The 27,518-nt window shown below is 43.4% G+C and overlaps 2 protein-coding genes across 4 annotated transcripts in view; both read right to left on the bottom strand.

The window, feature by feature from the left end:
• Positions 1-9,962, bottom strand: part of LOC133408288 (rho-related GTP-binding protein RhoA-D) — a 10,910-nt gene extending 948 nt beyond the window's left edge. Inside the window, exons 1-5 of the mRNA XM_061686957.1 lie at positions 9,845-9,962; positions 4,249-4,406; positions 2,287-2,407; positions 1,898-2,028; positions 1-1,696 (exon numbers count right to left, since the gene is read on the bottom strand). The exon at positions 1-1,696 is cut by the window's left edge and continues 948 nt beyond it. Of these exons, the coding sequence (XP_061542941.1) occupies positions 1,523-1,696; positions 1,898-2,028; positions 2,287-2,407; positions 4,249-4,404 (582 nt within the window). The 5' untranslated portion in view covers positions 4,405-4,406; positions 9,845-9,962 and the 3' untranslated portion in view covers positions 1-1,522. The remainder of the gene's footprint in view (positions 1,697-1,897; positions 2,029-2,286; positions 2,408-4,248; positions 4,407-9,844) is intronic.
• A 1,841-nt stretch (positions 9,963-11,803) lies between these two features.
• ppm1j (protein phosphatase, Mg2+/Mn2+ dependent, 1J) lies at positions 11,804-24,421 on the bottom strand. Of its 3 annotated transcripts, XM_061688143.1 has the most exons (11): positions 23,999-24,421; positions 23,785-23,889; positions 18,573-18,687; positions 16,783-17,115; positions 16,339-16,451; positions 15,754-15,838; positions 15,112-15,230; positions 14,353-14,416; positions 13,595-13,702; positions 13,190-13,341; positions 11,804-12,859 (listed from the first exon to the last, which is right to left on the bottom strand). In XM_061688143.1, exons 1-11 carry the CDS (start codon positions 24,271-24,273, stop codon positions 12,712-12,714), a joined length of 1,617 nt encoding a protein of 538 aa, XP_061544127.1. In that variant the 5' UTR covers positions 24,274-24,421; the 3' UTR covers positions 11,804-12,711. The 3 variants fall into 3 exon arrangements, with proteins under 3 accessions (XP_061544127.1, XP_061544128.1, XP_061544129.1); XM_061688144.1 differs by lacking the exon at positions 23,785-23,889; XM_061688145.1 differs by lacking the exons at positions 23,785-23,889; positions 23,999-24,421 and adding an exon at positions 23,657-23,762.
• Between the last annotated feature and the right edge of the window lie 3,097 nt (positions 24,422-27,518).

Below are 27,518 nucleotides of genomic sequence, written 5' to 3'. Positions count from 1 at the left end.
AAAAGCGATATGCAGCTTTGGGGTGAAATTTCAAAATGAACCTAAAACACACTAACCTTTCCAGGTGAAGTTAATTTGCCCATCTCTAAACTTTTGAATGCCCATGTGCAACTGTTCAAAGCTTCTGCACTTTTTGCAAAACTCTGTTTCAGCAAAAGCTAAACTAAGCTGACAGTCTTGGTTTTATTCCAGCTCATCTTCACATACAGGCGGAGACGTGTTTGAATTGTGCAGGGATCGCACTCACACTTCCAAAGTTTCTCTCTACGCAATCAACTTCTTGGGCATCATCTTAGCACATTAAGGAGATTGGAAAATGCATAACATACTGCAGCGGATATTCACGGATTACAGGTATCCAGCAACAACAAACAAAAACGATTCAGTCGACTCGTCTTTCAGTTTCAAGACGAGCTTCTCCTCCAGATCTCAATCTCCAGATCTCAATCTCCAACACGGCAAATAAATACCGACCACTCATCCCGAAATTTCACCCCAAAGCCGAAATATCCCTAATGTCTTCTGAGTGGTGTACGCTGCAGATGAAATGTTTGCATCTGAGCCGCATGGACGGAAACTCGAGCTCATCTGGTCTATCAGGTCTGGTAGCGAATGTCAATGGCGCACCAGAACACAGAAGGCACCAGCAGGGGAAAAACAAACTCCTCAGCGTCACTCACTCAACTCCCGTCCAATACGCAAAGAATGACGACCCGATGACGCTAACAAGACTCGAGTTCCAGGCTAACCAGTCGAGCGCAGATACCAGCGGCGGGTGGGGATGCCAGTTAGCGGAATCCATCATGCCTGCCTCTGCCTTCAGGGGAGTTTTTGCTTGGTCTGTCAGTCATACATACTGGCTCGTGATGTTTTGACCGCTTTCCAATGCACCAATTGTCGATGCGAGCTAGTAAGCACATCTCGAGTAACGTGGCGAGCACTGCTGTGTTGCGCGTTAGTCACTTTACAGAAGCGTCGAGGCAATTTAGCCTTGACGCGCGCGAGACAAGCGCATGAACAGCAGCCATTCGTTGCTCTCAACTAAAGTCTCGGCGTAATTCGCAACACAATGAGAAGTAACCAGGGATGTAGAAAACATACAAAAAGGCACTAGCTGTTAACGCACACGCTGATTTAGCAGAGGAAACGCTTTGGACGGGACCTTCCTCAGAGAGACGGGATATTAGCGAGGAAGGACGCTGCCCGCCCTCGCTCGGCAATATGGCATTCTAACGTGCGCTTCTAATCGCTGCTGGGTTACAAAATAGAAAAGAAAACATGCTTTTTGTTTTAAAGACAAAGGAAAGCAAATCCAAGATTGTTTTTATCAAACATCAATTTCTAATATAGACAAAGTTCGTTTCCTGTATGTTTTTGCGTATAATTCGCCTGCCTGACTCCTACTATGAAATGTAGGATACAGTACAAAGATGTCATGGGGGGGAAAAGGTCAGTCCTTTTTGTGTTTTTCCTCTCTCGCTCCTCCCATTTCTTGATTTTCACAGTCGTCTGGACGGACGGCTCACAACAGCGTGCAGGCACTTCTCTTCTTGCGCTTGCGGACCTGCAGCGCCGCCCTGGTGGCCATCTCGAACACCTCCCGCACGCCGTCCTTGGTCTTGGCAGAGCACTCCAGGTAACCAAAGGCGTTGATTCTGTTGGCCATCTCGCGGCCTTCCTCAGGCTTGACCGGCTCCTGTGTGTTAGACAGGACGTGGTAAGCGTATGCAGTGAATGGATGATAAACGGGATCCTCGGTTTTCAACTTTCCAGGAACATGACATGAAATCACAAGTGTGTGTAAAGTGTAAGCGTGCATATAATCGGATTTTGAGGCGTGAAAAGGTGCCTGCCTACACCTAATGGCGACATTCTCCAGGCCTTTGACCGTGTGTACCTGTTTCATTTTGGCCAGCTCTCTCCGTGTGTGCTCGTCGTTCCTCAAGTCCTTCTTGTTCCCCACCAGAATGATGGGAACATTGGGACAGAAGTGCTTCACCTCAGGCGTCCACTTCTCAGGAATGTTTTCTGTCCCCAGCGAGAGAGAGAGAGAGCGCGAGAGAGGATATGAGATAAAATACTCAAGGGGGAATGACTATAAAAAGGAGGACAGGCAGTGCAGTCACTTCTCATGATGGATTGCTCTGCAGGCGGCTCAAGGCAAGGGTGTTTTTAGCTGCGTTAATCCCACTTGCTATCGGGCTTCTTACGGCCTCACATAATCACAAGTAGTCAAACATTTTTTTTTGTGACTCATGGGGGAACTACCAGTTAATCCAAACCTACCTAAACTGTCAGGGCTATCAATGGAAAAGCACATCAGGATGACGTCGGTGTCGGGGTAGGACAGAGGCCTCAACCTGTCGTAGTCCTCTTGGCCAGCGGTATCCCACAATGCCAACTCCACCTGCATAAAAAGATGCAAGAAACATGAAAAGGTTGTTAAAACGTTTAGAGAGCCTTCATTATTAGTCAGAGAAGTAACGAATCACTAGTGCAGAAGAAGACACAAACAATCGTGAGTGCTTTAGTTGTGTTGAGCGTTGTCTCATCTCCTGCCAGGGGTAGTAACGTATGGATCATTGGGTCTGTTCGAAATGTTTCCAAAATGCCTTAAAGGAGCAGAAAGGGGATTATTATGCAAGTCAGATGGACCATTAGGTCACACCCCGGCAAAATTCAGAACGGCTCGCTCAGACCCACTTTTTGAAATAGGCAGCTCATAAAACATTTACTTAGTTGTTTAATTACAACCTTGAGGGGTGGGCAGTGTATGCACGCTATTTAAAGTCAATTTTCCGTAATATGTTGCTAAGGTCAAAGTGTAGATGTGAGATATTCCTAGGGTATGAAATTTGGAGGAAGTTGCTTCCCTTCATCTTCACTCAGACCTAATCAGCTTCTTATGCGTGTTGTCACTGCTATGGAAATTTACACAGGCATTTGGCCTCATCCCTGGGAGCCGCTGATTAATTCGATTAGGGAAAGTGGCAGATTAGCAAGCATCAAACCGAATACCTTCTGTGCGTGCACACGGGCAAACAGGAGCCACTTCTTCCTCTGCCGCAATCATTCGGTCTTCTTTTAGCCGACTTTGTGGATTCAAGCCTAACAGACTATGACAAAACCAAAGAAAATTCACTTTCAACTCAAATGCAAACGCGATGCCTTCCAGAGAGCGCAGGCATCAGTCCCAAAATAGAGGTCTGCAGAGGCAGAGGGTGGGAGGTGGCAGCACGACGTATGAGCAAGCGTAGCGACCTGGCTCCTACGGGCTTTTGGGAGCAAAAAAAACAGTCAGAACCAGTAACGGCTAATTTTAGAGAAACCCCAATCCGCTTGAAGGTGAGAGATTTCAGTGAAAGCACAAATCCAGTTTAGCTGGTTGTATAACAGTTCTAATTCTTAGGGGACGGGTGGGGTATAAATCCTCTAATATCCCAGCGATCCCCCACTGGACCAAAGTCCACTGCGGATCCGTAAATTTTGAGTTTCCTTTAATCCAAGTGCCAAAATGACAGGAAATGAGAGACTTTTATCACAGAGGAGGAGGACAGTCCTGAGGGATGGAGCGGGGATTCGCGAGGACGATTGTCGTCGTCCCGCGTCTGAACAGGAAGCTGCGAGGTACAGTCATTTCCTGTTATGCTTCTAAGTGGTGATCCTGTGTGCAGGGAACAAATCCCTCGGACAGAACAAGACATCTACGGCTCACACTCAAGACGACACTCAGGACTTTGATGAGAAAAGAAAAAAATATAGAGAGAGAGTGTGTGTAAACTTCTGCTGTAATTCTTGATCCCTTGGAGTAAGACCGTTTTAAAATGTGGAGAATAAAAGCATATAATAGTTCTCCTTGAAGGAAAATGATCTGGTTATTAGCCTATTTTAACTCATGCAATGATGTGCGGGATAGCATTAAAAGCATACCCGACAGAAGAAATGCAATTGAAGTGAGTTAGGTTTAGGAAACAAAATGGATCCCAGGTCAATTCTATAAGGTCATTTGTTTGTTCTCACAAATTCATGCCTGTTGTGTTCTTTATCGTTCATTTGTAATCAGTATTCGTGGCAATACAGTAACTTAGGGGTCCAATTTCTAATTGAAGTTAAATTGTTTTCACATTTTTAGCATGAATGGTGTATCCTGTGCCCTAAGTACAGTATTCATGATTTAAAAAAAAAAAAAAATTTTTTTTGTTTGCTTCAACCGTGCATAATTTTGTATTTTATTTTTTCACCACAAACCTGTTTGCCATCCACTTCGATATCAGCGATGTAGTTCTCAAACACCGTCGGCACGTAGACTTCAGGAAACTGGTCTTTACTAAAAACGATGAGAAGGCAGGTTTTCCCGCAAGCGCCATCACCGACAATCACCAGCTTCTTCCGAATGGCCGCCATATCTGCCAGGACACAAAGAGGGGCGTGAGGGTTACACAATGATGTTCAACTTGGCCATCGATGGCCAAAATTAATTGCCCAATTCCGATTTAATGCTGGTAACCAATTTTTTGAATCTCATATGACTTAGAGGCTGATGGAACACATGAAACAAGATGCCCGCAGATGCCCAAATTGCATGTAAATAAAACCACCGGGCAATGACAACACAGAATATAAAATTAGACATAAACATTCCAAAGTGTTTAATTAGCCACTTTCCACCCGATTGGTTTCACTGAGGGGAAACTCCACGTTACTCCACTGGTCGCCAACGGCAATTGTTTTTCTTATTTACTGACGGACACCCCTCTTATGTATCATATTAAAACCATAAAAAAAATTATTTATTTATTGTGTACCTCTGCTTTCGCTGTAGGTGAAACGTGGAGAGTCTGTCACCAAAATACACAAGTGCTGTCAAAGAACGGGACGATAATTGCCAAGAGCCACTCAAACATCCACTCTCCATTTTCGCCCTTTTCTTCTCTAGTTATTATTACAAATAATATAGATGAGTGGCCAGGGCAATCGGCTTCTTCTTTGACAATCGTGCCGGGTTTGTGGTTTCGTCCAAAAATAATATAGTCATATATATGTGGTGCCTCAAAATGTGGCGTTTCCCAATAACAACACCAGAGGTTGCAATTTTTCTGTGAGCAAAGGTCAATTGCCCAGGGCGGGTGTGAGTCGCCGACTACATTTTTCACGATTGTCTAATTCAGTCGTGTTCAGTCGGCTCACTTGTTATGCGACTGGCTTGAAATACTCAAAGATGTAAAAGCAAGAATGTATTTATTTATTTGTCTCTCAATGGCCTTCTTCGAGATCTGGGAGGTGGTCTTGACATGTGCCTCGTCATTGTAGACCTCGACCTCAATAAAACCAGACGGGAATGCTTCAAGTGGGAAAAGGAGGAGGAGGAGGGTAAAGATAAGACATGAGGCGTAGGAACAAGCTGTGATTTGAATTCCCCATCTTTGCTTATCTCCATTTGAGAGGTTTTCAACTTTTCACATCAGTTTGGTTTGTTACCAAGCGGGACTCTGCCGTGTCAAGTGAGTGGGACACTTTAAGATGGAGACGGCTGGATCGCGTGCCATGAGAGACCCACGCACACAAAAAGAAAAACAATCCACTTCCGGTTCTGTGAAGCCAGGGGGGAGCAGAGCTTTTGTGGAAGCCATTCCACTTGGCCTGCACATGCGCGCATGCATGATTAATCACACATATGTAAGCACAGTCTGTTTTGCAAAAAAAAAAAAAAAAAAAAAACAAGTAGCCCTTAAAGTTAAGAGGCTTTCACAGGAAGTTCACCTAGTGGTGGAAACAACAAAAGTGAGTCGTTTGTGGTTTCTTCCAGGTTTGTCCGTGTTAACAAATGAACAAAACAAATGATCATAGCACACTGTTCTTAGTTGAGTTCTATGACAAGATCAGTTTACAAAACAAATGAATTTGCCACTTTCTTCCATTTAATAGTAATATTGATTGAACAGTGTTCTATAAAATCAAATCGGGTTTGACGTGATTCTGATTCTTCAGCGTGTAAAAGACTCCCAAAACATTCTGATCACTTTGGACACTGTACTAATGCCTGAAAAGGAAAAGCTAATTCATCTCAGCTCTCTCGTTACACTTCTGATGCACCAATTTACTGCAAATACAGTGAGTTGTTGATCATGCTCATGTGCCCAAAGTGTCTGGTGAGTGTACTTGTTAATTGAGCTCATTGAAAGGAAAACAGAACACAGCAAACAGCTCTAACAAAACAAACTTTTCCGGTCTGACGACCTTGCTATGAATACCTTGTGTTGAATGAATTACTGAGATGGTAAACAAAGTGGTAAACGGTGTGTATCACACGTGAATTGGCAATGGATACAATCATGAAGCGGGGATTGTGAAAGGCACGAAAAGAATGGCAGTTTAGCACGGATTCACCGAGACACACTGAGGCAGCTGCGCAACTATTCCAGCAATGTGGCGGGTTAGCGGACGCGCCGCCTTTCTTTCTTTCCCTAAGGAGGCTTAGGGGCCGACGGCCGTTATGCAACACGTTGACCGCCGTTGGCGCAAAGCAGAACCCTGACCCGCGAGGTAGGGTCATCTCGCACGTTTAATGAGCTCCAACAAGCACGCAAAAATGTGTTATGGGAAGTCACAATTGGATGTCGCCGCTTGACAGAGGCTGTCAATTAATGTCTGCACCATTATTCGACAGCAGGGACGTTCAAACCTTTTCCACAGATGGCCGGACACAGAAAAACTGAGTTATCCTTGTGTTTCTGAAACATGTTGAAACCAAAAGAATATCCGGATGCACAGATAGGGTTTTCTTCCTCTAAAGTATTGTCAGCCGCTGGAACACAATGCAGATTTTGAACATTATCTTCCTTGAACGTTTGTCTGAACTTGACTCCTTGGATTCAGAAAATGAGTAGCATGACGAGACAAGAGTCATGTTTTGAAATCAAGTATGCATAAGAGAGCAAAAGACTGACGACTGGGATTGTTTTGTTATTAGAGTCACAGAGAGAAAGTGGTAAGGTTATGGACACATCTGAAAATCGTAATGTGGCAGCTGAGACTGAGGGGAGACAAAGTGCAGTGACAGAGGATGACAAAAACTATATTTTTTGCAGATATTGTACAGCATACATTTTTATGTTTTTGTGTGGTTAGCCCATGGGCTATGCTACAGCGATGACCTCAACATTGAGTTGTTTTATTTTTAATCGGAACTTATTACTTTAAGAGCTCTGGGAAGTTCATGCAGCAACCTTTTTGAGCACTTTTCCACACTGCCTATTTGAAATAATGTCCCATTTTTTAAATAAACGAATGCAAAAAAAATTGTATTCAATTAATTGATTAATTGAAAAAAATAATTGACAGATTAATCGATTATTAAAATAATTTTTAGTTGCAGCCCTATATTACCCATTATTTAATGCTCATCTTTTAAATAAAAGTAGTTTGGTACATTGCTTTTTTTTTTTAAATATATTTTTTTTCTTTTTTACTAGTACTGCAAAGTACAAATGTTGTTTTTACATGTTTTTGTTTCTGAAATAATCGTGTGATAATCTATATTCAAAAATAGATACATTTAAAGAAAGCAAGCAGTCTACATCAGTGTAAAAGCAGTGTGTTAGTGCATCTTATTTTCAAAAATAAGATATGGTGTACTTTTTTTAAACAAAAACATTTGTATGTGTGCTAACTTGTTACACTAAACATTCAAAATTAGCAATTTTAAATGAGAAGTTTGTTTTAAAAAAAATTACATTTAATGTTTTTGTAAAAGAATGAGATTCCTAACATACATTTTTTTATTTTTTTTTATTCAATCAAGTTTGATATCAAACAAACATTTTAACTTCTGTGACTAATGTCGTCCATTGAGTCGTTTGTGATGTTTGACGAGAAGGAGCACTGAGTGAAGATGCAAACTGCTACGTTAGCTTCTCGCGCTAGTCGCAAGCTGTCATATCGCTCTAAATCTGACGGGAAACTCAGATCACATGCAGGATCAGACACCCTCCAAAAGTAATCTCGTAACAGAGTCTGCAATAGACAATATGGATGTGAACGTACAGAACTGAGCTTATATTTCCCATTTCTCCAATTAGAAAAATGCTGTGTTCAAGCATCAAACCGATGCCTCGACGCGATTAGAGTAGTAGAGCTACCAGCAAATGTTAAGAGTGGAACTTTGGGGGTAAAGTCTTCTCAAGCACTCTTAAGACCGCTCGTTGAGGATTTTCAGCCGATCAGTTACGGCGTGACCAAAGCGTGTGTCAATCATATTCTTGTGCACGCACACAGCAGCCTCACGCTTACAGTTTTCTTAGGCGGATTATTGCGCTCAGGTTAGCAAAACCAGTTAAAAAGAATGAATTGGACAAGGGTAAACATATGTGACGGTGGTGTCCCATACGGAAGGCTGCATCGCTGCGCTTGAAAAACACACCGCCAATGTCACCGTTCTCACCAGGTCATCAGGTAAGTTTATCACCTCGTATTTTTATTGATTGTACATTCCAACATAAACTCCCTGGACTGGTTGCCAGCCAACTGCAGGCCAGAACGCCTTCTCCTTGAGAATTCCCCGAATTGCCACAATTGAACCAGGATATACTAAGACATACGGGCAACACTTAATTGCAAAAGTTGCGAGTTTAAACCAAATTGTGTAAGCAGAACTTGGTGGCAAAGTTTGATCATTCAAAAACGAAACAGTACAAAGTATTAGCTCCCACGAAACGTACAAATAGTTTGGCCATTTTGGTTTGACGCTGACATTTTTCCAGAGAATTTGGCCTTTATCATTATTCCTTCTCTGGAATTCTCCGGAAGGCCACCACAAACAAATATACTAAACAGGTTGACCAAAGCTCAACTGTGGAAGTTTTGAAACTTGGCAGCAAAGTTTGATGATTCACCGTGAAACACGAAAAAGCCGCCAGTGCACCCGATTAACACAACATCGCATGCCCATCATGACAGGCCGCACGAGAATCCATCGAGAACCTGTGCTTGTGAAATGCACATTTTTCCAGTGAACTTGCCCTCTTTCTGGTGATTTTGGCCACTTCCACAGGTTGTACCCGAACAAAGCCCCTCCTGGGAGTCACTGTGTACAGTAAAGTGTTTTACTGCACGGATGTGCTTTTCTGAAGCTTTTAACGAGTTCAATAAATAACTTACTCAGGTGTCGGAAAACACCAACTAGAATGGGAAATGTTTAGGATCTGTGACATAATCCTGTGATCCCCTCATTGCCATGGGAATGTGGACGATACCATGGGGACATTCCTGGAGGGAGGGGGGTGGGGGGGGTAAACGTTTCCTTGTGGGAGAAAACGCATTTTCTATGACCTTTTAAATTGTTCAACGTATGGTCAAATCCTCCAAAGAAGGTTACAGTTAAACACATACAATAGGCTAGTATAAGTTTTGTTCAGTTTGGAGAAGCGACATGGCCTGCCCCCTCCAAAAAAAAATAAAAATAAAAAATAAAAAAATAAAAAAGTGAGTGAAGGCTCAATTAATGAGCAACTTTAGCTTTTTTTTCCCTCTCAGGAATAGACGACTCATTAGATTTACCTTAAAAAGGTCGTCGCGGCGAATAAAGTGCACAAAGCGACGGCTGGTGTGTAATATATCCGCTCTTCACACTTTAAAACTATCAACTTTCTTCCCTTTTACGACAAAAGTCAACAATTGGTTAAGACGACACTGCGGAGGTCAGTTTGTCCAAGAGGGGAAAAGGGCGAATGTTTGGAGCGGGGGCCACCACCCTAAATGAGTCACAACTACCGTGTCACGCGAAAGGAGTATTTGAATAAAAGTAAAAGCTTTGGGGTTTTTTTTCACGAAAAGAAATCTCAACTACCTTCGCCGCAGTCACTCGAGTCCTTTTCCTTGATATTAGTTCCCGTTTGTGCTTGTTTCCCAGTGACTGGCTCTTCGCCTTCTTCTTCACCGCAGTGCTCGCCGAACGCTACACCGCGAGGCGATCAAGCACCGCCCACTGGGCTGCTTATTGTTAGCCAACTGCTTCCGCCTGGGTTTCCGAAATACAATATTCCACCGACACAAAAATGTGGTCCATCCCATATTAAAGCCGACTGAATGACTGATATAATATTTTAAAATAACTGTTTATAAATGTTATATAACCACTTAGGGACAAGTTATCTGAACTGCAATTATATGGTTCCGAAATTGACCTTTGTTTCGAAGGCAAACTATTGTAGTTTCCGGTAAATGTCGTGACTTTGATGGAAGGGCTGCTGCTGCTGCAAGGCGGCAGGAGTCATTCGCTGTGCCTCCCCACTGGTCGAGGATGACATCATCTGCAAAGTGGAAAAGGGCTACTAGTGCAACAGGAGGTGCTTGGCTGGCTGCTGGTGCCACTGGGCGTGGAGCTCTCAAAATTGGAACCATCTACTTCCCTGTGGACCAGCAATTACGATGATGCCATTATTGTTGTTATATTATTCGAGTTCCTTTAGTTGTCAGTATGGGGCAATGATGATGCATCTTTTAATACGTTTTGAAAATATATTAGTCACTAGCGCATTCCTTACCTTTTTGAGCCAAAACACATATTTAGAAATTTTCCCGGCACGCCACAAAACAAAAATGTCACAAATAATAACTGTCCATGTCTCAATTTACTCACAAATGTCTTTCCTGTGAAATCTAGGCCTCTTTGGTTGAACACGAAGCTATTATTTTGTTGCTCTTCCACCCGATGACCTTCTGCCATCGGGTGGAAGAGCTTTTAATAGTTCTGGTGACAGGCAGAGTAGATGAACAAAGATGCATTATTTGCATTAAATCATTTTGGAACCAACATCTGCCTCACAGTTCTGGGGACCGAGGTTCAAATCCCGGCCCCGCCTGTGTGCGGTTTGCATGTTCTCCCCGTGCCTGGCTGGGTTTTCTCCGGGCACTCCGGTTTCCTCCCACATCTCAAAAATATGCATGGTAGGTTGATTGAAGACTCTAAATGGCCCGTAGGTGTGAACGTGACTGCGAATGGTTGTTTTGTCTATATGTGCCCTGCGATTGGCTGGCGACCTGTTCAGGGTGTACCGCGCCTCTCGCCCAGTCAGCACGCCCGCGACCCCAGTGAAGATAAGCGGTACGTAAAATGGATGTTATGCTAAGGCAGCTAGATAAGAAATGTACATCTCGCCTTGTATTCAGGAAGTATATCTTGTAAAAAACTGTTGGAATGTTAACATACTAGCACTTGGTATGCTAGCACACAGCAAGATAGCAACCAGAGAAACAAAGGCGCCAAAAGAAATTCATAAAAGGATTTTACGTCTTACGCTGTGTAAACTGGCATAGGCTACCAACTGTTAGTTAGTATCTGTTGGCACACCAACTGTTAGCATCTTGGCTAACAGTTGGTGTGCCAACAGATACAAAGATAGCAAACCTGTGGAGCCAAAGTGCGAAGACAGATTGCTGTTACATTTTGTCCTGTTTTCGTGTAATATTTAGCACTATAGTAGGAATTCTAGCACGCTAACTAGTTGCAATGCTAGTTTAGCAAAGTGACTAGCGAACGTGCGCAGGCATAATAATAATGATAACGAGCATGCCCTTTCGTCAAGTACTATTTCAAATGACAATTGATAAAATGCTAACAGTTGCTATGCAAAATAGCAACCAGAGTAACAAAAGCACCAAGACAGTTTGTATCAGGATTTGACTTCTTGCTCTGTATTCAGGTAAGCAACTATCTCGGGTGAGAATTGACATTTAGTCAATATAACAACCTGAGTAACAAACGTGACAAGATGAAATAAAATAAATATAATAGTCCAGAGAGACGACTGGGAAAATTGTGATTTATTTCTAAAGAGGAACATGACATCTTTCACATTTCAGTCGGCCTTATCCCATATACCGCACACTGCCTTTCTAAACAAGCACGTATGAATAAGAAAGATAAAAATAAAACATTTTCCGTAATCTTTAAAAATATATGGAACATCTAAATAACAACCATAATGACAAAAACAGAGAGGTATACGGTACAGTTAAGGTCAAATCCCTCGTGTGGTGTGATAATACAAACGCTTTAGTCGACTTTCAATAAGGCATATGTGTGAATATTATCACAGCTTACTATACCGAGACATTGTTCTCCTAAAACAACAAAAAGCAATGATTGTGAGCCTTCATGCTTTACATGTACAATATCTTCTTTTTTCATCAACAAAAATGACATCATATGTGCAAACATTCTTCAAGTGCTGTCCTACCTTCATCACCAACAAAGGAGAATACAGACTGATGATTATGTGGCGCAGGAAAAGGTCCATTAACTTCAACCCCATGCTTCTTTTTTGTCGTGATCTTTTCATTCCGTCCTGGTGCCACGAAGGCATCTCTTTGGTTTCCACACATTCTTTTATGCTACAGAGAGGCGCGTTTATATAAAAAGGAATCACATTTGGGAGAGGTGTGAAGATGCACAGTAGTCCATGCTGAGTTTTTAAACTAGCTGCCCAGCCTTGAACGTAAACAGGAAGTACCACGCAGGGGGGGGTTAAATCTCACTAGCAGCCGTCGCTGAGGAAGAGGACACCGCTGGAAAATCTCCTGTTCGGAGTTGGGAAATGAAGGGTCCGGAAATCTAGAAGGGGAGGAAGGTGCTGCTCAGACCCGAGTCTCCTTCCGGCGGAGGGGGGCCCGGCCAGTCGGTCAGCTTGGTTTTGAGCCGCGAGCAGTCATGCCTCATGTCTCGGCCTCGTGTCCCGCCAGTGGGACGACGAACACGGTGATGTCGTCGCCCGAGCCCAGCCTGTCGTTGGGGAGCCGCCAGCCGCGCTCCTTCAGAACTCCTCGGGAGCGCATCAGCAGGTCCTGTGCCGCCAGTGTGTACCTACAGAAAACACACATGAAAAAAATGAGGACACCACATTTTAATGCCTGGTACCACCTGAAGAATACAATGAACATGATAAAACATAGCTGATTTCGTAATACAAGAGTGGCCTAATATTTTTTACTGTGACTGTACTCCCGCGATAATTACACAATTAGTTAACGCCTCACGACATCGCAGATTCTTTTGTGAAACATATCTACGTCTTTCACGGAAATCTCCTCTATATATATATTTTTTGTACAATTGTAAGATCAGAGCCAAGTTTGAAACCCGCTAACTACACACGTCACACCGTCGCCTTAACGACAGCCAGATTGCAATTACCTCATGGGGTCCGAGGGGTCGCAACACGCCAGATACGCCGAGACTGCGTCTGCCACCTCCTTGTCCGTGGTTACGTCCCACAGTCCGTCCGTGCCCATGACGAGGACGTCGTCCGGGCCGTGTTTGGTGTCGTCGAAGTCGTAGACTTGCACCTGTCAGAGGAGGGTTTTAACTCTTGTGTCGCGCCTGATATACTGTATTTATAACACACAGTAATATTGCATGAATATTGTATAATCACAAAGCAAGATAATGGCCCAAAACACACAAACAATAGGTTAAAGGAAGAAAAATCTCAGTGACTGAAATTTTCTTACTGTATGTTCTTATTAAAAAAAAAAAAAAAAAACCTGGTTATTTATATCAGTTCAATTTTTTACAGTGTGCTTGGAGATAGGTGCTCACCTCGGGAACGCACGAGAGGAACGGCTTGATGTAAATGTTGGAGCTGTACACCTTCAGGTCGTGATCCCCCAAACCGCGAGTCACTCCGATGGTCGCCATGACCCGTGCCTGCATAAACACACACATGCACAATTGAATAAAGTGCAGCTGAAGCTGTGCCCACACATATCAAAAATTGGGCATCAATTATGCATTTTTCCCCCCCAACTTTTGATCGAAGTTAGCAAATGCCCGATTATTGAATGTCTCTAAAAGATTATCATGAGCAATTATCCCATGGTGAGGAGTGGTTTTGAGTTAAGAGTGATCTTTTTTTCTCCCCTTGTGGTCAAGGCCACCAGTCTTTGATGCTAAAACTTAAAATGTATTCTCACACTACTCTTTCGTCTCCTGTGGCACGATGCTGCCTCTCACAGGACAGTCTTACTACTACAACAGATATCTGGTTTGTGGGAATGACTCGATTGTTAGTGTAGATGTGGTTACGTATATGTGGGGTGCGCTGTGTTGATCATCTTGAGTGCTTCACACGCTATAAAAGCAGTAAGCACACACTTGCTGATTTTGTTATGTGTGGCATTTCTCATGTTTGAAAAAAAAAAAAAAAACAGTTCACATGTTAACAATCGGTATGCGTGTACCAGGATATAATGGTTGAGGAACGTTCTTACGACTCGTATTTATAGATCGCAGGTGTAGCCTGCAAAGCGCCAAAGATCTGGAAGGACTTTTAATATTCTGTCGAAGCTGCATCTTACCTTTTTACCTTCTCCGTATATGAGCGGAAATTTCAGATCATCTTCAACGATTGTCTTGTAAGCCCTGCAACACAACAGCCCCCACCCCAAAAAAAGAAATGTCAATGTAACATCACAATTATGCTATACAGTGGCACCTGTAAAAAAAGATTTTAAAAAAATCTAGAATGCCACATTGTCCACGGACACACAAAAAAGCAAACGCTAATGAGACATTCAACAAGAAAGTTCCCCATCTTTTCCATTCCAAACTCAAACTGTTCAGCTCATTTGGGACATCTCTCCTATTTTCTGTTTTCCAAATTCTAATAGTTTTTACATCCCCCAAATTTCCCACTTTTCACAATAAAATTCCCAGAGTACAAGATATTTGACATATTTAACCTCCTTCCACATTTCCCGACCAATTCAAACCATTCCAACTTCAAGTCTCACATTCTACGTTTCAACAATTCAATCAATTCCAAAGTATTTCAATGCAGCTTCAGCTCGTCAGCATTCACATGCAATTTCTACAGAAGCGGCATTCCCTAGTTACAGTAAATATCTGTATAAAAACACTTCTAGGCCATAAAGGCCAATGAAAAACATTAAGTACTGCAGTAACTGAGCATGCCTTCTTGTGCCGAGCTATAACCAAACAAGGAGGCAAACACTCGCTTTTGTTTGAGACACTTAATGCATCCTAAGTGAACCGAACTTGTCAGCTGTTCGTGAACGAACATTGAACAGAAATCAGTGAGCAGCGTGGGGGTTTACCAGCCACTCATGGTGTGGTCTCGGTACAGCATCTTCTTGCCCAGCTCGCTGTGCTGGATCCTGCGCGGGAACTCAATGTGTGTGAACTCGTTGCCCAGGAGCTCTGGCCTCAGGAAGCCCTACGAACGGACCAAGAGAGCTCACGACAAACTGTCCCGGAGTCCAACATCCATCCATTTGTCCATTTTACATTGTGCTTGTCCTCATTAGGGTCGTGGGCGAGCTGGAGTCTATGCCAGCTAATTTTCAGCCAGAGGCAAAATACCCCCTGGATTGGTCATCAGTTCTTATGTGGAGGTGGCATGTTCTCCAGGTACTGTTCATAGGCGTGACTGTTGAGTGTGAATGGTTAAATATCTATATGTGCCCTGTGAGGGGGCTGGCAACCAGTCCAGGGTGTACCCCGCTTCTCTTGCTCAAAGTCAGCTGGGATACAGTGGGCTCCAGCTCACCCACGAGGACAAGCGCTATAGAAAACAGATGAATGGATGGTTTACATTCTATACTTTATGTGAATTACACTTGTTACGCCAAGCAGAATTGTCATATTGAAAAACTACTTTTTTAAGTAGGTCAAATTGACAACATAAAAGGAGGGTTTAAAAAAAACCTCTACGTGCATCATGGCAAGACAAAGAATACCAGATACTGCAGTCGTTGTCTCTCCGACTCTGGTGTAAACTCGTTGGTCATGGGAACAACTTCTGTATTCCGGATTATTATAGCCCTGCAATGACACAAAGTGCAGGGGTGAGAAATAAACACTTTATTGTGTTTTCCTGAAACAAAAGTATCGTCCAGTAGAGGACCAGTTCAGGTTATAGTATTAGAGAATGCAGTGAGCAAATGTAACACCAGGGGGCGCAAAAAAACTAAACAATACAAAAAAACAACAACCACAACTGAGGCGTGGCGCATATTGCTTAATACAGTAACTGGTTCATATGAAAAAATAGTCTCAACTATACGTGATATAGAAGTAGTAAAATGCACTCGATTGATAAGCATTGGTAAAAAAAATGCCAGGTGAAAATTTGCTTTTTTTTTTGCTCTAAATCCGAATAGACTGCAGCCTCAAAGCTTTAAACTTAATCAAAAAAAAGAATGGAAATGCTGGGGATTGAACCCAAGACCTCATACATGCAAAGCATGCGCTCTACCAATGAGCTACATCCTCTTTCAAGCTGTTTTTGTGACAAATGCATGGGAAGGTTTGAAGACACGCACCTGCTATCTCCAGCATTGGCAACATAGAGTTTGCCCATTAGATGGATGGCAGCCAAGGCACAACAGCCACCAGAGATGGCGTACGACGCTTTCTCCTTTTCAATCAGGTCATCCTGAAATAAAGCCACACGAGTAAAAGTAAACAAATGGCATTGGCAAAATAAATAAAAAAACAAAAAAAGCTTCGCCATATAGGATATCGGCTTTTACTTTGTGTTGTTTGGTTAAGTCCGGGGCTTATTTTTCTCACTTTCCACAGGCCACAACTGAAGAATTTCAGAAAGGCCGTGTTGCAGACACTTAATATTAATACATTTTTACCGGAATAAACACGCTGGCAAAATATGATGAGTTTTCCCACATGGTGACACCAACACAAGAACCAGAGAGCTGTCCATGGGTGAAATAGAAGCAATTTTCTCAACTTTCCTCACGTCTGCTCACCATCTGCTTGAATGCGGTCTCAATGACGCCCATCACGAGGTTCTCCAGACTGACGACCTTCTCCATGTGATAGCGCACCGCCGAATCGCTGACGGGGTCGGGCTCCTCCGACTCCTGCGCCGCCCCCTTCTTGATCTCGGCCTGGTACGGGCTGCCGTTCTTGGCCAAGCAGATGGGCGGCGGCGCCCCACCGTGGTTCTTCAGCAAGTGGAAGATCTCGCCCAGCCGGTCCCGGATGAGGCGGTGGAGCAGCTTGGAGGCCATGATGGCAGCACCGGAGCCGGCGTGGCCATCAAAGACGCCCCAGAAGTAGAGGGGTATCCCTGTGCCATCCTGAAAAAAATGGGGCAAATTCCCTATTGATTTGAAAAGGTTATCTAACCCGAGCTGCTTGAGATAGTTGACAACATATGTCAGCTCATTCGGTACACCATCATTATCAGCTTTCTACGAGCAACGATAGTAGACTGATTTTGTTTTAGGCACCATTTCTCAATGTCAGAGCAAGAACACACTACCGATTTTTATGGAATATCCGACATAAGATCTTTGGCAAGGCGAGGTAATTGGTCCAATTGGCAGGCTGGTTGGCGTAATTTTAACAATCTTCAAGCTTTCCGAGACGATTCATTCGTGTCAGAGCGAGAGCCCTGAAGAACTTTATTGATTTTATAGGACATCCAATCCACGAGATGCGAGGTAGCTGAGCTTTTATGGTCACATTTATATGATTTGGGGTATTGTCAACTTTCCAAAAGTAACAGTTGTCCACAAAATGTTTAGGCACGAGTGATCTGTATGTCAGAACAAGATCCCTCTTGAGTTTGCACGACATATCATCAAGAAACAACGCAAATACAGTCCCTACATCACGTCTCTGATATATTCCGTCACTTTTCTTTAACCCTCCTGTTATGTTGTGGGCCAAAGTGAACCACCGTAAAGCCTTTTGAATATTAAGTGTAGTGGCTTGATAAGTGAAATCAACTATAAATATTGATATAGTGAGCAACTGAGTTGACAATGACATATAACCAATGGTGACAGAAATCCCGCTTGTTCGCGGTTCACATTTAAAAAATTCACCGACAGTATTCACGTTTTGTTTTTTTTCTGTGGAAGCTGTCCCCACCTAGTTGAGTAAAAACTCACCTATTTGCTGTTTTGTGCTCTTTCTAAAATGCCCTGAGATACCACAAACATACCACCAAAGCCCTGTCTGATTGGAAAGTGGTAATTGGTGTCAAGGAAGTATGGTGAGGTGATACATCTCGACAGAGAGAAACGTTTTGTATGGTGGCCAGAAGCTAAGTTTAGCCTGGGCTGTTGTTGCGTCTTCGCCACATGTGCATTTGGGAGTGCACTTTAGGTGCAATTTTCAGATGACTATGAAATGTTGTACAGGTGTTTGGGATCATAATTGGTGGTATATTTAAAGTTTACTCTGTTGGGATTTTTGTTGTTTTTTGGTTTCGAACACTTTTGGGCAACAAGTCAAACTGACCCAGGAACATTATCGCTGTTCCTACAAAAACAGGAGGATTAAGATTGTTGACTAAGACATATTGTGCTGAGGAGCCAAGATAGTGGCATTTATACATGCATTCTCGAGGGACGGGACGACTGTGGATTTTTGGCTCCACTGTCGTCCCTCAGTCACTTTGCCATCAGGACAACACAATGTACACTATAAATGATGAGCGAGCGCCGCTTGCCATAATTTTTAGCTCATGTCCCGTCTCTCGGGCTTCCGATTGGATGCCATCGCTGCAGTTTTGTACTTGGCTCACCCCGTTGTCCTCCAGCAGAGTGGAGTTGTGCTGTTTTCCGCAGGGCTTCCGCACAAACAGCTTCTCGCAGGAGGCCTGGTCCTCGTTCAGCATGCTCTTGCCGGCGTTGATCACCCTGGTGCGGAAAAGCCACAAGTTAGCTGCATAAAACAGAATAACATTTTTTTTTTTTTTTTTTTTTTGCCCAGCGAGGGGGGAAAAGTGGGACAGGATGCCGATACGTCCCACAGGGAACTTGCGAAAGGGATTAATTATGAGCCCCTGCCTGCAGAGGATAATGCAGTTAAAGTGGAGCGCTGCTTGGTGCTCTTGCAGCGCTGTTTGTAACCCACGTGCATTTGTGCAACAATGCAGAACGTGATTACTGTGAAGAGCGATTTTATGGCACAGAAAGCAGTCAATGACAGCAAGGAAATGTCCCCTCATTCACAGAGGGCATACATCCATTTAGCTTTTCATTTTGTTGCATATAACAGAAGATATACTGTGTTGCATTCTATATACTATACAGCACCTTGAAAAAGTATCCAGCCCCTTGAATTTCACATTTTGTGACCTTACGATCGCAAACTTGAATATATTTTGTTGAAATTGTAGGTGATAAACCAACACAAGTAGCGCAAACCCCGTAAAGTACAAACATATTCACCAGGATACATGCGCTTGCAAAAAACACACTCAGTTGCAACCCCTAGAAAGTTGAGAAAATTGCTAGTTTTCCACTCTTGGACAGCTGTCTGGTTTTCATGATGGTTACACCATGCCCAAAAACCTGTCGCTCTTCGGCAGTACGTGTATCGCGGTCTGAATGTATATGTATATTTTAGGGTTCCCAGACATGACGCCGGAAAAGCTTACTAAGAAGCACCCCCTGGAAACGATGGGGGAAAAAAAAAAAATATTTCATCAAGCACCACAATACTGAGTGGAGATATTGAACAGGAAGTCAGCTATTTACGTTTGAAACAGCCTCTTTGGGTTAATCCTACAAGGGATTTTGCCCAAACGAGCCCCAGTCAGAAGCAGGCATCCTATAGACAGATGGGCGATGATAAACTAAGAAGCTTTTTTGCCTAGTCCATCTAATGTGGGTGGAATATGGCGTTAAAGTTTAATGACCATTTCAAGGATTCGCCATGAAAACGGGGATACAAGGCCCCGTTTACTGCTGCTTGCAGCTTTGATGCTATCATTTTGGTACAATTAATTCCAATAAAGTTGGGACGCTGTGTAAAACGAATTAAAAAAAAAAGAACACAATGATTCTCAAATCCTTTTCAACCCATATTCAATTGAATACACTACAACGACAAGGTATTTATTGTTTAAAATGATGAACACGTTCCAAAAAAAAAAAGCTGGGATGGGAGCAACAAAAGACTGGGAAAGTTAATCAAAAACACCTCCTTGGAACATTCCACAGGTGAACAGGTTAATTGGCATGATTGGGTAGAAACGGGGCATCCCCGAAAGGCTCACTTGTTCACAAGCGAGGATGGGGCGAGGCTCATCACTTTGTGAACAACTGCGTGAGCAAATAGTCCAACAGTTTAAGAAAAACTTTTCTCAACACACAATTGCAAAGAATTTGGGAATTTCATCATCTAAGGTCCATAATATCATCAAACGATTCAGAGAATCTGCAGAAATCAAGGCCGAAAACCAACATCGACTGGCCGTGAGCTTCGATCCCTCTTTCAAAGCCGACAATATTGTGGAAACGATATTGGAAACGATATTGCCACGTGGGCTCGGGAACACTTCAGAAAACGCAAAGACACGTTCCGCAGATGTTACAACAGTGTGGCTTCGTCGTAAAAATGTGGGAGTGCTGGACAGGCTTGCCAGCAGTCCAGACCTGTCTCCCATTGAAAATGTGAGCAGGCGCATTACGAAGCGCCAAGTATGACGACAGAGACCCCGAACTGTTGAGCAACTGAAGTTGTACTTCAAGCAAGAATGTGAAAGAATTCCTTCTACAGAGCTTCAACAATCGGTGTCCTCAGTTCCCAAACACTTATTAAATTTTGCTCAAAGGAAAGGTGATGTAACAGTGGAAAACATGCCCCTGTCCTCCCTTTTGGGGAACGTGTTTAAGTAATCACGTTCTGCATCAAATTGAATATAGCCGACCACCGCTAGTTATAACGTATTGTAATGTCCCCACAAGTGGTCAAGGATAGACAGCTGCCTGTGCACTTTCAATCAATTTATTGAACAAACGGTAACAGAATAAACACCGAATGAGCACTTTCCTAAACAACCTGCAATGGCCACAAACGATGACCTGGAACTCACTCAACACGCAGACTGGCTAACGGTTAGCCAGTTAACAGCTGCCTGCTAACCAGAGCGCACAACAGCCAACCCTCCACTGTAATTTGCTGACTCCCACCTTTTAAAACCACATACACTCAGTCACAGATATTACAGTGTGTAACCTGAGCATGGCGAACCGCTGCACGTCACATGCACATTTTCTTGTTTAACAATGCAAAATATAGATTTTTTTCCAATTCTACAAATATTTGATGGCTGCCGCCCTTACTGGCAAGGTCATCTTTTCTTTGAAAAGGAACATTTTTGAGACATTCTTGTCTTGAATTTCACCTGTTGTCTTGAAATCTCGTCATTGTCAATGACATTTTACATCACATTTGCACTTCAAGCCTGTTGCCTAATTGTGCTCATTCATGTATTGGCTTCACGCAGAGAGAGGATTAGGAATATTCGCTCATGTGAATCTAACACAACGAGACAAGGAGGAGAGGGACCCTAAAAACGTGCAAATGAAAGGAAACTCAAAAACAACCTCTGACTGCTCGCTTTCCAAATAGTTTAGCTGATTACAATCGTCACAGAAAGGCCTGATATGGGAGAGGCCCAAATGGACAAATCCAACAAATCTGGATTACCACCCCTCCAAAAAAAACACAATTTATTATTATTTTTTTCTAATCAGTTGAAAGCCGAGGACTGGCACTGCGGGGATGGTGCACATAAGGACTAATAGCGAGGGAGACTTAAAGGTTTCATGACAATCATTTGAACTTTGCTGTCAAGGCCAAAGCAGCCTGTGCTCTTTGGCACACAACCAGCACAGAGGGACGCTCTTCAGAATTACAACCTTCACTTCCGCCCCCAATTGTTTGTGCTTTATTCTGGCCTGGCCTAGTGTTTGCTTTTACTATATTGTAATTGTGCGAATAATGTCCTGGGGTGGGGCTGGGGGAAAAAATTAAAAAAAATCCCCCAAAAAATCAAATACCTCGGCTAAGTCGAATTCAAAAATAGATTGAAAATAAAACATTAAAAAATAAAACGTTCCCCCAGTTTGATCCATTATAAAAAACTACCCATAGTCTTTTTTTTTTTTTTTTGTATATAACATTTTCTGCTTGGCTTAATAAGTATAACCAACATACAATGACAATGGACTGATGCTTTGTCTCAACAGCTTCAAGAATGAATCACCAATGGACGGAACATTTAACCAACAGTTAAAACATCGATAAAACCGATTATGATGCTTCTGCTTTGAAAATAAGTTCCCTCAAGCGCTAATCAGCGTTCAGTCGTGCAATGAGATTGGAGGCTTCCGCACGCCGCAGTCACGTATGAGTCATGCTTGTCACATGAGCCCGGTGAGCTTTTAATTGAACTTCACATTAGCAGCGTGGGAGGAATGTGAGTTGAAACAACAAAGCGACGACCGCAACTTGTGATCAAAACCCACGCCTGTGTGATGCTTAAGAGTCTAATTCTGCATGGTGGAACCAGCAAATAGTAACAAGGAGGAAGCTGAGGTGTTCAGTGAAAAAAAAAAAAAAACACATGCTTGCCTGAGGTCACATACGAAGTGTAGATGTTGCAATACGGATTGTGTCAACTTCCTGTTTTGTTTTTTGTTTTTCTGCCATTCAGTGGAAATGGTTTCCGTGCCAGCGCAGAATAAAAGTTGCAACTAAACTTTCCATAGCTTTCGTCATGTGGTACAGTACTATTCATAGTTCGCTAGTCACAACTTCACTGATTTGTTTGCTGTGGAAACTATCCTCAACTAGTCGTGGCAAGACGTCCCTATTCACGTGTGTTTGTGCTCTTTGGGTAATGCCCTCCCGTGCCGCGATATGGTACAACGGCGTGGCTAAAGGGAAAGTAGTCATTTGTTTTAATTCAGGATTGTTGAAATGATTACATTAACTTTGCGCGTCAGGGAGGAGCTAGGTTTAGCCTGGGTTGTTAGTGGAAGTTCTGGAGAGCCATCGCCACATGTTCACGCTCGCGTCCCTTCATTTTTTGAAAGCTATTTCTACTCTAATGGTTAATATCCCTCTTTTGGAAATGCTTCATATTATGGCATATATTGTTGAAAGCTCTTTTGCTCTTGTATTAGCTTTTCCTAATGTTTCCTAACGTACCAAATGCTGTATCCAGTGGATGAAAATGATCCAAAGCCAATTTGAACACCATGCATATTATCGCTTTTGCTCTAATGCAAAGTAATTACCAGGGGGATTAGTTTGTGGCCGATGAGTGTACTGCCTGTAATTATTACATCCAAATTAATTAAAAATGATGTTTTTTTTTTTTAAAAAGACAGGCCATTGAGTCTATTTTTGGGCCTTTCCATCGGTGTTTCTTGAACGTTTGCAGAATCCCAAAGCCTGTAAACATGAATCTTGTATATGACCACGCGGCATTTACAAGAAAGCATTTTAGTCTTAAGTGCACTCACATGGTTGTATTGACATCAAACGCGTCGGCGCACCAGTTAGCATCCATTAAAACCAGCTCGACGCCAAAACTCCAAGTCGCGCGGGGGAGCAACTGAACTGTCACAGTAATTGAACTAACGAAGTTCATTATTGAAACTTCTCTTGCCCGCAGTCGCACCCCTTGAGACTCCTTGAGACGCTCGGGATGGCTCGCCGTGGTTTTTGTTTCCCCCGCGACTCCTCATACTGTACTGCCTTATACCCACTAAAACTGACACACAGGGAGTGGAATGTGTGGAGATGTTATTGCACAGCAGGGAATGTTTCAAACAGCACATTCTGGATGAAAAAAGTGGTAGAACCCACTGTATGTAGCAAAAGCTGAGCAGGAGAACCAATCAAGTAGAACCTCGAGGGTGGAACCAATGCGTCAGAACCACAGAATTGATCCAACGCCGCAGCAGTTGAGGGAAGAACTTGATGGTAGAACCTACACAGCAGAACCAGAGGGAGCCGGTGCAGCAGATTGGAGATTTGAGTGCCTGCTGCAGATGCGGCAGTGTCGTGAGCCGGCGAGCATCCCGCACTGGGACTCGTCACTGGAAAACGTCCAAGACGCCGGTTCGATACGTTGTGATTCAAGCGCCACCAGCGCAATAGCAAGAAAAAGAAAAACAACAAAACAAAAACAAAAACAAAAATACTCACTCGGCGTATCCGGTGTTCCAGGGGAGCCCGCCGCCTCGCTTGAGCGTCAGCACCGGCCGCGAGGCGTGTTCGGTGGAGTACTGCAGCAGCTCCGGGCTGAGCTCCAGGAAGTCCGGGCGGCCGTAGGGGAAGCGCGGCGGCAGGCCGTCGCCGCCGCCGCCGCCGCCGCCGCCGTGATGGTCGTGATGATGATGGTGGTGATGGTGGCCGTGGGGCATCATCCCTCCCACCAGCGTGGACATGGCGCTCTTCACTTTGCTGATCATCGTCGGCATGGACTCGCGCTGCGCCAAACAGAAAAATAACCGAATCAAAAAGAATAATTATACTAATAATCATACATGAAAAATCCTTTCAAGGATTCGCGCGACAGAGGCCGACGGAAGACGCAGTCAGTGACGAGAAGCATTTCAGGAAGCCAGCTCGCTTTTTTTTTTTTTTTTTGGTGCTTCCTCCGAGCACCCATGTGACGACGAGGCGGTGTTTGTCTCATTCAAAGCCAAAAAAAAAAAAAAAAAAAATGTAATCCTGCACCACAAGCTTCCTGATGCGTTTGAATGCAGCACCCTCAAACGTTTAGAAATACTGCAATGCATCAATGTTTTGAAATACTGTTTGTATTGTATTGCCACTTGCCAATCTAATAACATGCATACAAAATACAACAATGATCCGTTTTAACGATCGCTGTTCATCGACAATGCGGTTTGAATATTGTGCTTTTAGATTGCTGCATCTACTGACATATGTTTATCACTATATTATAGAGCCAAAGTGCCAAGCAAGTCAATTGCTCAATGGCGTCTTCTTAGCAGCTGACGCAACGCCAAAGTAACCTACGTGGGCTTTATGTGGGGCCGCAGTCCACCTCTCATCTGATCTATTACACTCATATCAGCCGAGGCGCCTTTTAATTACGTAACTATTTTGACGACGTTGCATGTGACCGTGGTTATTTTCACGCAATTATGTCAACATCAGCCGCAACATCAGGCACACTCGCACAAGCTGATGCAGCAGCTGTGATCTGCAAGCACGATATCAGAGTACAATTATGAATGTTGTTATTATACATTTTCATTAGTCTTTGAAAATATTGATTTGATTTAAATATAGCACATTTTATTTTCTATTTCTTACTATATATAGTTGTTCGTGATTATCTTTGTAAAGCTCTTATTGTCGCTCTAAAGAATCTAGTGTGCAGGTGTACCTATATTTGATTTCAATCCATTTGATTTGTTTTTTTATTTGATATATTTACACGTATCCGTTTATATACTTATTTTAGGTGATTATAGTCTTACGTATTTGTATATTCTATTTTTGCAATGCAACGTCATTCTTCTGGGGGTCAGTAAAGGGAGCCGAAAGACTGAGCTTGCACTTTTGAGGGTTGTCCGCTAGATGGAGTCCTAGGACTACTAGATGGAGCTTAGTGCGTTGACGCTGCAGTTGATATATATATATATATATATATATATATATATATATATATATATATATATATATATATATATATATATATATATATATATATATATATATATATATATATATATATATATATATATATATACTCCAACGTGAAGCTCACACTGACTTGATATAATGTGTGTTACTTTCATTGATGGTTACATACATTTAGAGTCTTTACTAATTGTAATAAACACTAATATGATATCAAACAACAGCGCAGCGGAGTTGTGGTTAGCATGTGTGCCAGACGGTCGAGAGAATCGTCGGAGACACGGTTGGGCAAGGAAAAACTCAAAACCCCATCTAGGGAGAAAAGAGGAAGACCTTGAGAAGGGGCTACAGATTTGGGGGCATCCCCACTTGCAGGATCACCAGGCTGCAGTGGATGCCGAGCGGGCAACACTTGTCGCATATTATGGTGCTGTACAATGTTAATTAAGACCACGTAAGAGTCCATTTAAAGAGAGGAAGTGCCGCAAGTAGACGCCTTCAGGAAAGTGGTTCTGCTTCAGATCTTGTCCCACTTGGTCGGTGCAGAATCATTACAGCAACAGCTTCAGATTCGGTCACCGCCAACTAGTGCCCTCTCCAAGTAGGAGAGGAGGGGGGCGAGCAGAGAGGTGAAGCGGCAGTAAAACAGGCCTACATGTAGTTGAACTAAATGCCAAAGTGTAAAAATGAGACTTCAATTGAGATTGAAACGTATCTACTAAGGTAGCATCTCTAATATCCGCGAGGGAGGCATTCCAGGGTACTGGATCCGGAGTAGAAAATGCTCTCGAGCCTGCAGACCACTTTCTCTCTTCTTTGCCGTGATCAGCTTCTTTGTCATCGCCTTCATTGTCGTTGCGGTTGCCATTGTCACCTACGTCAGCGTTGGCTTTGTCAACTTCAACTTCTTCGTAGTCATCTTAATTGTTGACGTAGATGTAGTCTCAGTCATCTTTTTCTTCTCTTTTTCTTTGTCGGTTCCTTGCCTTCTTCTGTTCATTTTTATATTCTTGAGCTTCGTTGTCTTCCGCGTATTTCAGTCTTCACCATTTGCGTCATCTTCTCAACAGTCACTTTCTGCTTGGTCTTCTTTGTCGTCTACGTCTCGGTCGTCTTCTTCGGCGGCGTTCTCTTCTTGTATTTTGTCGCCAACAGCTTCTTTCAATTCTTCATCGCCGTTGGCGCCTTTGTCAGCGTTGGCCTAACTGTCTTCTTCGAAGTTGTCTCCTTCACTGTCGTGATCTTCTTCTACTCCATCTTTATCGTCGTCAGCTTCTCCGTTGTGATCTTCTGCTGCTTCGTCCCCAGTTGGCTTTTGCAGTTTGTCGCACTTGTGCGCTGTTGTACGTCTCCTGACTCGACCTCAACGTGAAACGACGTGATTCCCTTTGTTTCAACTCGCCTTTGATTACAGCCCTCCGCCCTCATCAGAGAGCCGGCCAAGACGGCTGCTCCAACTATTCGGGCGGGCCCTTGCTGAAAAGGCATTAACGGCTCTTGCGGGACGAAGGTCGGCAAAAGCGGGTGCGCAATAAAGCCTTGATGTAGCGGCCTCGAGCCGAGTGTCTGCGGCGGAGGAAGAATAACTGTCCCCGCGGCTGCGGACCTGTTGGACTAACGGGGGGCATTAAGCGCCGCTTCCTCTGCATTATTGATGGCCCGCTCCATTCCTGAGGCCATTATGCCTCCAATTTTCCCTCTCACCGTAGCGTGCCTGCCGTCCCACACGTCTTCAGACACACTTTGGCAACAATGAAGGCATGCGAGGGTTCAGGGGGGGAAGGTTTGAACAGCTCCCTGCGGTGCGCTGTTATATTAAGCAGAACCGCCGCGATCGACGTCCGCCCCGCAATGACCCCGGGATGAGGCCAAAGTCGTACAATATCACAGCAAAATGAATGAAAGCCGCCACGCCTTGCACGTTTTTACACACAGTCTCCACTTAGTGGCAGATCCAGGACAACCGTTTGTAGCTTTTACAGGGTCAAAAAGGTACTAATACGTCCCAAAGCCGTAAAAAGCAGAGTGAAAAACAGTGTAACAGGGTTGC

The sequence above is a fragment of the Phycodurus eques genome, chromosome 10 (assembly GCF_024500275.1).
Source record: "Phycodurus eques isolate BA_2022a chromosome 10, UOR_Pequ_1.1, whole genome shotgun sequence".
NCBI lineage: Eukaryota > Metazoa > Chordata > Actinopteri > Syngnathiformes > Syngnathidae > Phycodurus > Phycodurus eques.
The sequence above is the reverse complement of the archived record's forward strand: the minus strand, read 5'-3'. Positions and strand labels throughout refer to the sequence as shown.